Here is a 14,126-nt window from a genome sequence, read left to right as displayed (position 1 = left end):
TCACAGCTATTTCTATGAACTGGTTTAGTCTCACTATCCTTACATTTCCTCATCAACAACTGTGCTCATTCTTCTTCACTATCCTTAATGGCATTTACAGCTCCAGCTAATCTGTTACAGAAAACAAAATTTTTCTTACTGGCACATTCGACCTCAACTGGAGACAGTGGTGTGCTCATAGCTAAATAAGAAGCGTGTAATCCAAGGAGCAGGCCCAGATTCCTTTCAGTGTCTATAAGAGGTGAAGACAGACTTCCCAAATCTGGTATGGTAACAACTTCTTGGTCAGGCTGGGAAAGATAAATTTCATTATCAGTATGAAATGAAAATAGAGTTAATTAACAACATTCAATCAAGAATTCCAACAGCTTTTATCCTTATACAAGATATACTGCCATAATAAAGACTATGTCCTATAATAGTGAGCTCAGGCTGCCCCACAATAACAGAAGATTTTAATAACTGAGAGCAGACAGTACGCATAGGTCTACTGGTAGAAAATCCAAAGCAATGATAAACGACTTAACTAGAAAATTTCTGAGGAAGTCAGAAGGTAGAACAGAAAGGGTTCAAATGAAAATAATCTTAAACGCTGCTAGTCATGTGACAACTTATAAACAAAATTAATTTTTCCCTTCATAAGATCCTTTAAACATTACTCTTGAGGTATAAATTAATACATTTGGTCATTTCTATATCCACATCTGGAAAGTCAACCTCAACATATAAATCCCAATGCTTATGAATATACAGAATGGCCATATTTCTATTCTAAAACACTATGCTATGAAATAGCTACTCCCCAAAAATACCTATCAATATGGTAAGTCCTTCCAAATTTCTACACAGAAATACAATAAAATTGTAAAGATAAAAAGTTAACTTTTTTGTGTTTGTGCGTGGATCAGGGTTTGTATTTCTTACAAATTAACAATTTTAAAATAGTTTTTCAAGATCAGTACATCATAAATCTTAACAGGAATAAATGCAAACTGGCTTATTAAAAATAATCTCTAAAAGATCTTTGCTTTTCATTTAATGACCCCTTCCTCCAAAAGATCCAGCTATCAATACTTCAGGGTAAAAACTTATCAGAAATATCCAGAGAGGGTCCCCACTGATGTCCACCTTGCTCACCACACACACAGCCTCACCTCCAGATACTGACCAACACAGAAAGCATGCATTGATTCCCGTGTGTCTTCAAACTGCAAAGCAGCTTCCAAAGCCACCACTGGGTCTTCCCCTACAAACTGAGCTGAAATAAAACAGACAAAAGTAACATGACTTCAGTACAGTTTGCCTAGCCATTTATTATAAAAACAGGAAATAGATTGTGCAGGTTAACTCCAAAGTAATACGATCTCTCACCCTCTGCCAGGGCTGTCTGAGTCAACTCAGAACCTGGAACAAGTTCCAACAACTGTTGGAACAAAAACTGCATAATTATATGAAATTCTTTAAATATGTCTGAATTTGCTGTGATAGAAAGTCACTGATAGACTAAAATGTATGAGACCTGGAGCAGTTACTAAACTGATCATTTTAAACCAAATTAGATGGTCTACTTAAAATGACACATTCACAACCTTTATCCATAAAGTTAAAAAGCAACACCTTACCAAGAATACTATTTCCTGTTAATGACTGCGTCTGGAAGTCCTTTATATCATACACTTTTCCATCAATCACAGTCCAGAAACCTCCATCTTTATTGTGGTTCTCTAAATCAGCTTTGCGTATAAGTGTTACTTCCTCATTATTTCTACAATTCTGACCTGTAAAAAATGACTCTGTGTATACAGAAACCAAAATCAATGAATCAATAGGTCAATAGATAAAAGGACTAGAACAAATTGTGTGAAAGAACTACAAGGTGAAATAGACAAATCCACAAACACAATAAGAAATTAACATACATCTTACTATAACTACCACCACAAACAAAAATTCAACAAGGATACAGAACAATTTGAAAACAAAAACACAATGTGATAGGATGAATAGTAAGTCTGGCCATATACCAAGCATCAAGCAAGCTTGAAAAATTTTAAATAAGTCAAGTTACAGAGCATGTAAAATAACTACTATGCAGTTAAGTTAAAAACAGCTAAGGGAATTCCCTGGTAATCCAGTGGTTAGGACTCTGTATGTTCACTGTCAAGGGCCTGGGTTCAATCCCTGGTCAGGGAACTAAGATCCTGTAAGCTGTATGGTGTAGCAATAAATAAATAAATAAAACAAGTAACAAAAAATTAAAATCCCTACATTTGAAATTATGCTGTCATTATATCTATGTCATCCAAAATTCCCAGGAAAAAAATGACTGTGGGAATCAGAAAACTGAAACAAACAATAATCAAAATACTGCAAATCAACACTTGTGACATACAGCTAAGTATATTTTTGAAGCCATTTCTATCTTTAAATGTACATATTAGGAAAAAATAAAAGCTAAAAAGTTAATAAACATAAAATCAATAAAATTCAATGAGTTAATAATGGTACTTCAAAAAAAGAGCAAACTTCATTAGTCACCTTTGGAAGCATTAGGACTCCAACTTACTATTACAAAAAGGGGTTAAGGTGGGCTGGGGGTGATGGTGAATCACGCTAGGATCGTGTCTTTCCTGTGCAAATTGTGCCTCGTGCTACCAGTTGAGGGCAAGGTTGTTAGAGGACTGTAGAGCAGACACACTATAGGAACCCCCTGGTCCACGTGACAGAACTGAAGGGGGGCCACTCAGCGCCACGGGCAAAACAGAAAGCACACAGCATGACCTCAGCAACACTCCGACCCAACAAAATGGAAACCAAATCTCGGCAAACCTATCAGCAGTTCATAGAAAATATCACTGACAAAAGATGTTACGACTTGAAGAGGAGAATGCAATAAACCAAGTTCAGAAAATGTGAAATTCTCCAGAACAAACAGCCTACTTCTTTAAAAAAACAAACAAAAAAAATAAACAGTACAACCAAAGCGAGCGAGGAGAGCCTGGAGATATGCTGTTGGGTAAAAAACAACAAGAAGTATATATGACCTTGACTATAGAGGACCTGTCTACATCCTGACTCAACATAACCACTAATAAAATGAGTAATGAATCTGTTCATCTTAGAACAATGAGACTGTGGTTTCATTCTCCCAAAAAAGTTTTTATCATTAACAGTAATCTTTAAAGACAGAAATTTGTTTTAAAATAATACAATCAATCAGATAAAAAGCATAGGAGAGCTTGGGGAATGTAATTTTTTTTTTTTTGGCCACGCCGTGCAGCATGTAGGATTTTAGTTTCTGACTAGGGATTGAATCTGTGCCCCTGCAGTGAAAGCTTGGAGTCCTAACCACTGGACTGCCTGGGAAGTCCTTGGGAATGTAAATACTTGACTATACATTCATTATATTATTTTCTCTACTTTTATCTGTTGGAACATTTTCATAATAAACATTATACAAATCACTATGCTAACTAGCATAACTTCTCAAAAAGTTAGAAAATTTTCAGATTAAACCCTAAGGGAAAAAAAAAAAAGTAAAGAACAGTGTAGTACCAGCACAATGACATTTAGAGCAACAGAAGAACCCAGAAATAAATCTTCCCAATATAAAGGCAAATTATTATTATATTTTTTTACAAGAATGGCAAGACCGTTCAATGGGGAAAGGACAGTCTTTTCAACAAATGGTGCTGCAAAAACTTAATATTCAAATGCAGATAAATCAAGTTGGACCTGTACCTATCACCATACACAAAAACTGACTCACAATAGATTAAAAACCTAAACATAAGAGCTAAAACTATAAATAAAACTCTTAGAAAAAAACATAGGAGGAAAGCTTCATAACACTGGATCTGTCAATCATTTTTTTAGATGAGACACCAAAAGTAAAGACAACCTTTATTTAAAAAAAAAATCAAAGGACACTATCAACAGAATGAAAAGGCAACTCACAGAATGAGAAAATATTTGCAAGTCATATATTCTCAGAACATGTAACAAACTTCTTCAACTCAACAATGACAACAAGAAACTTGATTTAAAAGGAGGAAAAATACTTGAAAAGACATTTCTCCAAACATACGTACATGGTCAACAGGCTCATAAATAGATGCACACCACCACTAATCATTAGGGAAACCAAATCAAAACTACAATGTAATACCACGTGATCCTAATAGGATGGTTACTATTTTTTTTTAACTTTTTATTTTGTATTGGAGTATATATTGTCACCCTGCTTATTTAACTTATATGAAGAGTACATCATGAAAAACGCTGGACTGGAAGAAACACAAGATGGAATCAAGACTGCCGGGAGAAATATCAATAAGCTCAGATATGCAGATGACACCATCCTTATGGCAGAAAGTGAAGAGGAACTAAAAAGCCTCTTGATGAAAGTGAAAGAGGAGAATGAAAAAGTTGGCTTAAAGCTCAACATTCAGAAAACGAAGATCATGGCATCTGGTCCTATCACTCCATGGGAAATAGATGGAGAAATAGCGGAAACAGTGTCAGACTTTATTTTGGGGGGCTCCAAAATCACTGCAGATGGTGATTGCAGCCATGAAATTAAAAGACGCTTACTCCTTGGAAGAAAAGTTAAGACCAACCTAGATAGCATATTCAACAGCAGAGACATTACTTTGCCAACTAAGGTCCGTCTAGTCAAGGCTATAGTTTTTCCAGTAGTCATGTATGGATGTGAGAGTTGGACTGTAAAGAAGGCTGAGAGCCAAAGAATTGATGCTTTTGAACTGTGGTGTTGGAGAAGACTCTTGAGAGACCCTTGGACTGCCAGGAAATCCAACCAGTCCATTCTAAATGAGATCAACCCTGGGATTTTTTTGGAAGGAATTGATGCTAAAGCTGAAGCTCCAGTACTTTGGCCACCTCATGTGAAGAGTTGACTCATTGGAAAAGACTCTGATGCTGGGAGGGATTGGGGGCAGGAGGAGAAGGGGACGACCAAGAATGAGATGGCTGGATGGCATCACTGACTCGATGGACATGAGTCTGAGTGAACTCCGGGAGTTGGTGATGGACAGGGAGGCCTGGCATGCTGCGATTCATGGGGTCGCAAAGAGTCGGACACGACTGAGCGACTGAACTGAACTGATAGTCAATTAACAATGCTGTGATAGTTTCAGATGAACAGTGAAGGGATTCAGCCAAACATATCCACTCTCCCCAAAACTTCCCTCTCATCCAGGCTGCCAAATAACATTGAACAAAGTTCCACATGCTATTAAATAGGTCCTTGTTGTTTATCCATTTTAAATATAGCAGTGTGTACATGTTCATCCCAAACTCCTTTAACTACCTCATTCCCCATCCTTCCCCCAGCAATCTTAAGTTTGTTCTCTAAGACCATGAGTCTGTTTTATAAGTAATTTCATTTGTATCATTTCTTTTTAGATTTCACATATATGGGCTGTCATATGATATTTCTCCTGTCTTACTTCACTCAGTATGACAATCTCCAGGTAGGATGGCTATTATTCAAAAAAAAAAAAACAAGTGTTGGCCAAGTAGGTGGAAAAATCAGAACTGTTTCTTTGTGCATTGCCTGTGGGAACCTCAAATGGCACAGCTACTGTGGAAAACAGAATGGCAATTCCTTAAGAAATTAAAAATGGAATTATCAAGTGCACTGGTGCTCAGTCACTCAGTTGTGTCCCAACTATCTGACCCTATGGACTGCAGCCTGCCAAGCTCTTCTGTCTAGAGAATTGTCCAAGCAAGAATTCTGAACTGACTTTTGGCTGTATATCCAAAAGAAGTGAAAGCAGAGACTCAGACATCTACACACCCATATTCACAGCAGCATTAATCACAACAGCTAAAAGGTGGAAACTAACAGATGAATGTTACATCTGTTACAGACAAAGAAGACGTGAGATATACATACACACAATATACACACATAAATATGTGTTAAAATACCAGTCATAAAAAAGAATGAAATTTGCTATCTGCAACATGACACTCAGTCATAAAAAAGAATGAAATTTGCCATCTGCAACATGAATAGAAAAAACTGTATAATCATCAAGAGATACAGGAAAAAGTATTTGAGGAAATTTAATGTCCATTCAGAAACCAAAGGAAACATTCTCAATATTTTAAGGTATCTACAAAGGAAAAACAACAACAAATATACTTTGGGTAGTTTTTTCCTCTGCTCCTAGGAGCAAGACAAGAGTGCCCATTTTCATCATTTCTATTGCACAGGCGCACTAGAGGTGCCAGCAAGTATAGTATGGTCTGGGAGGAAGCTCACACTCAGAAGCAGACACAGGCAGAGAGTCACTGATTTAGTCAAAGGTGGTTCTCCAGAGGAGAGACCACAACAGTCCTTCCACCCAAGAGTGCTGGCACAACGATTCTACAGACAAAACGCCTATGGAAAAAAACGGCATATGATCTAGGCATGGAGGTGGAACGGTGAGTACTTCCCACTTCCTAAAGATGAAGACCAGTGCAATCACTGTGGAAATCTGGCATTCTGTACTAAAGCACGCCTTACAAACCACCAAGAAACAGACGAACATTTAAGCAATTAATTTGTTATGAGTCACATGCCTATCTGATAAAACGATCAATAGAAGCAGGGGAACGGCAAGCAAAAAAGCCCAGAGAAACTTTTCAGTAAGACAGAAACAGTGTTTGGGAAGGTTCTGCTTAATAAATGGTTTCTGCTGTGATCAGTCTCAAAGTTGATTTTGGTAATTTTGTGTCTATGTTACACTTCACAATAAAAAAATGTCTTATAATAACTATGTCTGAACTGCTGATCAAATTATAAGCTCTCAACCATATAGAGTAAACAGACAAATGACCATTTAAGTTCACCAAAGTAGATGAACTGTGTTGAAAATATTAGCTATAATAAAGAAATAAAAAATAATGTTCAATATCCTAATGCTAGTTATTTTCCTCAGGACACCTGTTACTTTTTGTGTTAAGTAATACCTATAAAAATGACAGTCTACAATGGGAGAAAGGCCTACCTTGCTTCAGCTTTCCTATAAAATGAAAGGTAAAGCACAATTGATTCTTTAAGTCCGGAAGTCATAATGCTTAGACTTAGATTCAAAAGTGTCAAAGTTCAAAACTTTGAAAAGATAAGTTTCATTTCAATTTGGTAAGCACTAGAGACAGAAAGGATGGGAAGTGCCCAGTAGACTATGGAAATTCCATAACTCATTAACATCACATAAGGCCACTGAGTGTAAGAAAGCCTTCCCATATCAATGTCTGCCTCCAAAGCAGGATCATAACTAATCACTTCAACTATATCTTCTGGAGACAATTCCCAAGAAAGGATTTTCCAGAATGCTCTAAAATAATCCAATTCAGGATGTAACAACCATTACTAACAAATTTCTCTTAAATATAACCCAAAACTATTCTGATGTGGATTATCTTTGTTTTCCACTTACACTACCATCAAAATGCTCAGTCACTTCAGTCGTGTCTGACTCTGCGGCCCCATGGACCGCAGCCTGCCAGGCTCCTCTGCCCAAGAGACTCTCCAGGCAAGAATACTGGAGTGGGTTGCCACCTCTTTCTCCACACTACAATCAGTGAAAATGGCAGTAACTGGTATTCCTTTGTCAAATGAGTCTTTCAAATGAAAGAGCAGACTAGGACAAAACTTTCCCCAGTGCAAGTCCTTAAGTGAAGATGCCATACCCATGATGCCAGGCCAGGCTAACTCTTCAAGGTCATCCCTCTCCTTTCCTGGTGCCAGGTGGTTGAACCGGTCCAGATGTTCTAACAAGCCACCCAGTAGAGGGACAGCTCCAGCCTCCTGCATGAGACCAGCGTTTTTACTGAGCAGAAGCACTATAGACACTACTAGTTCTGGAAGGAGAATACCTACATTTAAAAAGAAAAGGAAAAAAAGGTATAAGACTTAAAAGTCTTTATCTTATAAACTCACTTTACAAGCTTGGCTATGTTTAAATCCTGATAAATCAGAAGATAAGGAACACCTGTCCTTCAGTATACTCTACAGGATTATTTTATCTTTCATTTTGAAAGAAACAAACAGGTATCAAACAGAACCCTTTGAGTTATAAAAATACTTTTTGAAAACACCGTTTCAACACAAAAGGAGTAGCTAGAATTTTTTATTCAGAAAAACTAAGTGTTTTCAACTAAGTTAACCATCAGGAAAAAAGCACTCAATCATAATAATCTTCTGTCACAGAATTAACTTGAAAAAATATTAAGCAATATAGAAATTTATTAAGGTCCTTGAGGTGCAACTAATTCTTATGTTGTTGAAATAAAATTAGACAATTACCGTTTATTTCATTATTGATGTGCTAATAATGGTGGTATGACTCTAAAGTACCAATTCTATTTACACCAGGTTGCTTAACTCTAGAATTGCAACTAAAAAAGCAAATGGTTAAAGACTGGGACTAGATATAGCCTAGTCTACAGTACTAGACATGTAGTCTAGTCTACAGGACTAGATACATGAGGTAAAGGCATGCAAGTTTATCACAAAATGATACATTTTAAATCATATCAATCTCCAAAAACAAATACAGGCTGACATTTAGGAAACAAGTTAAGTACCAGTGAAGTCCCCTTCCACAATGCAGGCCACCTCTGCAAAGTGCCGCCAGCTGGTGGAAGCAATGCTGGCTGCCACAGGCAGTATGTCTCCAATGTGTGTGCACAGAAGGGCTGTGTATTTCTTCAGCAAGGACCCGACCCCCATCAGTTCAGGACCTGGAGGGGAGATGTAGAGAATTTCATTTGCACTATCAAAACTTACCTTGTAAATAAACTTCACTGCTTCACTATTCTATCTTTATCTATTACATCTTTTACCTATAATTTTTTCAAACAGGAGTGGTTATTAACCCTTAGTACTTGGCTCCTTTTACAGCACATAATTTGAAAAACAGTGAGTTTGGATATATTAATTTTTAAACACTGAACTACACAGTATTTAAAAACAGTAAACCAAAGTTATAACTTAAGAGTTCTAAAACCTTATACCCAATATACATGTTTTTCAAGTCCAAATCTTAAAGCCTGAAAATTACTCTCAATGAACAGTTACGTGGTTTTCGATGTCATAAAAAATCTTTAACTCTTTCTGCTAAGTGACTCTTAATAGCGTTTTAGTCCTTGTGAGTTTATGACACCTCTTTCAGACTGAAATGGTTCACTGATTTCAACCCGAAATTTTCCATCTTCTACAGGTGCCTAACTATTTTCGGGAAGTAATCAAGTTGTTTTAGAATACACTAGCTATAAAAACACTTACAAAAGTAGCAGACTCTTCCATTCCTGGCACAGAATTATCCCATAAAGAGCCAACCACTCCTCTGGAGTTTGTGCAAAGTGCTCTACTCTACACTGTACACAGAACTGAGCTCTTTCTTACGTATCATCCTAATTCTCACAGGCACCCTCAAGTTTCATCCTAACTCTGGTAGGTGAGGAATCAGCAACTCCCAGGAGACTTTGTTCCGTATCCAGCAGCTAATAAACTAAAGCTATGACTGAGATTCTCTTCCTGCAACGATGAGGCATTTCTCCTGCTACATTCATCTAGCTTACCAGAGTGACATACAAATATTAGGTCACAGTTCTGTCCCCATATTATGTCAGTCTCTAACAGTCCATAACTAACATGTGGAATAAGTCTAATAGACCTTCTATAAGACTAACCTGAACATAAAGGATGCTATTTCTCATGTCTAAGGAATTTAAATGTTAACACAATGAAAAAAAAACTGATGAGTTTTAAACAGAAATATCTGTCCAAAAAAAAAAAAGTAGATGCAAAATAAAGTCCTCCACAATTGGTACATCTAATAGTATAAGACCTACACATGTGGGCCATGCAGAATAGGTATGTCAAAAAGCCTAAATAAAGAAGTCAAAACACATACAAGACACTTTAACACTTAAAGTAACTTACTAGAAATTTCTGAAGTCTGACCAACACTTTCTCCTGGATAAAGTTTACTGATAAGTAAGCGCTGAAAACGCAGCAACAAATCCAATGAAGCAGATCTTTCACGACTATGTTGCTCAAAGTCTAGACATGATGATATCCGACGGGCAACATCTTTCAATCTGGCTACTGTCTGAGAAGCAATGTTTCTATGCAGGAGAAAGAGAATTGCAAAATTAAGCAAGATATGTTTGTCTTTAAAGAGGGAAGGGATGTTAAAAAAAAAAAAATCACAACATAAATTAAAATCAGAAATAAAGACCATACACCCACGTGACCTGCGGCTGGCTTCCTTCCCCAATGTGTGTCAGGTTTATCTGCAATAAGCATACATCATTCAAAACTAAGCAGAGGCATGCAGAAGACACTAAAAGGTAGAATGATACCCTTTGCCTTACAAATGTGCTCCTAAGGAGTTGCATGGAGTAGTCCAAAATAATAGAAAACTCCTCTATAAGCCTTTGGAAGGAAAAGTAACCGTTATATAATTTTTTATCAAAGCTGCATTTCAAAATACAAATGCGACACTGTTCTTAAAGACAAGATCCCTTCGCACTTCATTTCAAATACAAATGCAACACTATTCTTAAAGATAAGAGCCACTCGCATTTCTGCATCTGCCTCACAAGTCTACCTTCAGACCTACTTAACTAAGCACCAAAGTGAGCCATGTGAGGGATACCCAGGGCTCAGAAAGTACAAGAAGGAAGACTAAAGTGGGTACAAATAAAACACGTCACAGTAAGAGGTGCTCAAAGAACACAGAAACGAGGAAAGGAGCAGAGGATCTGATTCCAACTGCAGGATCCAACTTGAGTAATGAACCATCAGTAGGTAAAAGGGGAGAAAAGAGAAAGTATAATTAGAACAGCAGTAAATGTTCCATGAGCAGAATGCAAAGGAACAAGGACACAGAGGTGAAGACAAAGAAGGGGAGTGGACATGGTGGACAGTGTAGGTGACAGAGTGCCAAGCTGCTGGGAATAAATTCTGCAATGCTCAGCCACCAAGTTTTAAAAGAAAGGTGCTATCCTTTTTGTGTCCAAGAAGGTAACTCAAGTGAGTGTGAAGGCTGATTAGAAGGCACGGAGAACACCAGATCAGACCTGACCACTCAGGGACAGTCCCAGTACCAAGCAGACAAGGCCTGACCTGCGGTCCTGAGAAGAGGAAGAGAAAGTGAGTTAGAGAAAAAAAAGAGCCAAAGCAGAGCCTGGTTGGGAACTTCTGTCAGTGTAGCCCCACCACACCAGCCCTATTGCAGCCAAGAGCACCTGGCATGGTCACTGAGCAGAAAAGTCCAGAACCTCTGCACAACACCAGGCCATGGAGAAGCATTCTGCTCCACTTCTTTGATTTCTTACACAATAGCAGGTTTAAGTAGAACCTCCATCAACCATACCTGCCCCCAGGGCTCAATCCAGGAACTCTTTCTGTCCTCACTCTACTTTACCTATAGCAGTGGAGTGAGGACAGAAGCAGAAGACACACCTCAACATACACAGGGTTGCAAACAAAAGGCAACAGGGAACCTGGCTTGTGCTCAGCACTCCCAGCCATACAAAATGCAAGTGGGTGCTCAGAGCTTTGTTTTCAGTTCACCTCATCTTCCTGCTCCATGACCTGATAACCTGACCTGATAACCTGCCCTGATAACAGTATCACTAAAAGAAACGGTCTAGAATCTGGCTTTTATGCCATACATGATGGAGCAAAATATATTAACAGAACACAATACAAATGTTAACTTATTTCCATAATAGAAAATTCAGAATCACAGTCAAAGTGTATAATTCTGACATAGTTCATTGACTTAAAAATCTTCATAGCTCTCTATTTCCAAATATAAATGGTTTTCTGTGGCTCTTTGTCAGCATAGGAGTTACTCTGAAATCTGTTCCATGGCTTACTTTGGGCAAACTACAATTTCTCCAACCTGTTTTCCAAATAATAAAATGCATCAGATGTCTCCAAAATCTCCAAACTGTAAACCTTCAGATTATTTTTCAACAACTGCATCAGCCAAACATGAGTCTCATTTAGTCACAAAACCTTAAGGTTGGAAATAAATGTTAAAGTCTATCTCTGTAAGAGGAAAGGCAAATTATCTATGCTTATGAAAAGAGACAAGATCACAGGCATTCTGTTAGTGAGAAAGGCATTCATGCGTTTTTCTTTTTCTCTTTTCCAAAAAAACTTTAAGGTACTATTTACTTCCATGATTCAGTTTTTGTTTTGTGTTTTCCAAATAGGTACATCTTCATTATAAACTTGCTGTGGGGCCAACTCCTGCCTGCATGCCAAAGGAACCAAAGTAAAGAGGAAGGTTCAGAAGACAATGTGAGAATGGTATAGAGAACATGGTGCAAAAGGAAACGTCTGCCAGGGACTTACACATGTAATTTAGAATGTCTACCAGTCACATAAATAAAGGTAAAAAGAACACACAAAATCAGTGTTAATAATATATTTATTACCATATATTTAAAATATTATCATTTCAATGTAAAACCAATAAAAAACACTGAGAGTTTTATATTAGTTCTTTTTACACAAAGTCTTCAAAAGCCATTATGTATTCTGTATATTTTGTACATTTTTATATTTTGTATATTTTGTGTATTTTGTACATTTCAATTCAGATAACTAAATTTTCATTGCAAATACTTGATCTGCACATACGACTCATAAAAATGAAGAGATGAAAAGGTAAATTCATATGGCTAAGTTATTCCAAACATAACTAAGTTTTCTAATAGTTGAATCAGGTCTAAGTTTTTAATTTGAATTTTAATTAATAAAAAAATAAAATCTCAGTGTCTTGGCTACATTGTGGACACATTTCAAATGTTCATCACATCAGTGTGGCAAATGACTGCCAGACTAAATAGCGTAGGTGCAGGCAGGTAAAAGGGACAAGTCTCTATACACCGGTCTGAACAAGCAGGAGAGCAAGAGAGCTGGCCTCTCATGAGGATGGTAACCTACCACAGGATGGAGAACAGGGAGCTCAGGGCTGGCTGGCAGTGAGACCAGTGGGCCCAGGCACAGCCTCCACAGCAAAGGAAGGCACAGTTAAGAACACAGAAAAGCACGTATTGAGTTACATGCTTTTGCTTTAGAACTTCTGATAGCAGTGACCATTTTCTCACCTGATCCTTAACTAACTCTGCAATGCAAACACTACTGTTATTACTCCCACAGTTACCACACTGGGCAGAGTTTCAGCTGCCAACTTTACACAAGCAGTCACCACTGAAATTTTCCAGGAAAAATTCTCAAGCTCTTTTCATTACCACCAACTACACTGAGTTAATTCACTTTATTTCAAATTGTGAATCTGAGGACTAGAATGTACAAACATTGATTTTTTTAAAAAACCATCATCAGATTATTTTAAAATAAGAAAAAGCTTTTTAATTAACATTTACTGAAATTTATAAAAGGAACTAGCTATAAAACATTCTCTTTTAAAAGCCACAATGTGCCTAGTAAACTCTGGTGTTTCCTCATGTGGCGGGCAGGCCAACCCACACAAGCACACCCACCACTGCTCTGGATTTAGGGCTCGCTTTCCTTTCTGTATAAAAAATAAACCAGGAGCCAGGTTTACACAAAGTGGAGCTGTGTTACATAAAGGACAATAATTTTTCACTGTCTAACAAATGCCTTTCAGAAACCACCCTGCTCTTTCACTTTTTTTGAAGGGCACCGTGACATAGGCTGACATTTTTCAGCAAACAGTGAGTGACTACTTCAGCCCTTATCTATGTTAGTCTCTGTTCATATTCTGACTCTCACTGAATCTTACCTCCTTCTGATAAGTCCTTCAAATATAATGCTCACCATTCTTTTATTTACTTCAGCTTTTAAAAGTTGTCTTAGAAATGAATATATATAAACCTATGATAGACATAATGGCCAATGACACAACTAACTATAAAAAAAAAATCTTACCGCGATGATTTTCATTTTTATCTGCCTACTTACTAATGAAGATAAGAATTTCATCCTACACTTATCACACACTCCAATTTTCTCTCGTGTGAAAACCTTTGGCATCTCTACTTCATACACTCTAACCTCTCATTTCACCTATATTTAACAGTCTGCTCTAAAGTCTCTCCAT

General features: G+C 37.3%; 1 protein-coding gene across 5 annotated transcripts in view; it reads right to left on the bottom strand.

The window, feature by feature from the left end:
- HERC2 (HECT and RLD domain containing E3 ubiquitin protein ligase 2) overlaps nucleotides 1-14,126 on the bottom strand; it is a 237,601-nt gene that overhangs the window by 140,664 nt on the left and 82,811 nt on the right. For 4 of the 5 annotated variants that reach the window (XM_040227910.1, XM_040227909.1, XM_040227906.1 and 1 more), the window contains 6 exons: nucleotides 9,962-10,146; nucleotides 8,602-8,757; nucleotides 7,705-7,890; nucleotides 1,623-1,793; nucleotides 1,155-1,258; nucleotides 140-290 (listed from right to left, as the gene is read on the bottom strand). In XM_040227910.1, the coding sequence (XP_040083844.1) occupies nucleotides 140-290; nucleotides 1,155-1,258; nucleotides 1,623-1,793; nucleotides 7,705-7,890; nucleotides 8,602-8,757; nucleotides 9,962-10,146 (953 nt within the window). The remainder of the gene's footprint in view (nucleotides 1-139; nucleotides 291-1,154; nucleotides 1,259-1,622; nucleotides 1,794-7,704; nucleotides 7,891-8,601; nucleotides 8,758-9,961; nucleotides 10,147-14,126) is intronic. The other variant, XM_040227912.1, reaches the window with a different exon arrangement.

Source organism: Oryx dammah, unplaced genomic scaffold, assembly GCF_014754425.2.
Source record: "Oryx dammah isolate SB20612 unplaced genomic scaffold, SCBI_Odam_1.1 HiC_scaffold_27, whole genome shotgun sequence".
Classification (NCBI taxonomy): Eukaryota; Metazoa; Chordata; class Mammalia; order Artiodactyla; family Bovidae; genus Oryx; species Oryx dammah.
Note: the sequence above shows the minus strand (reverse complement) of the source record. Positions and strands in the feature narration are given on the sequence as shown.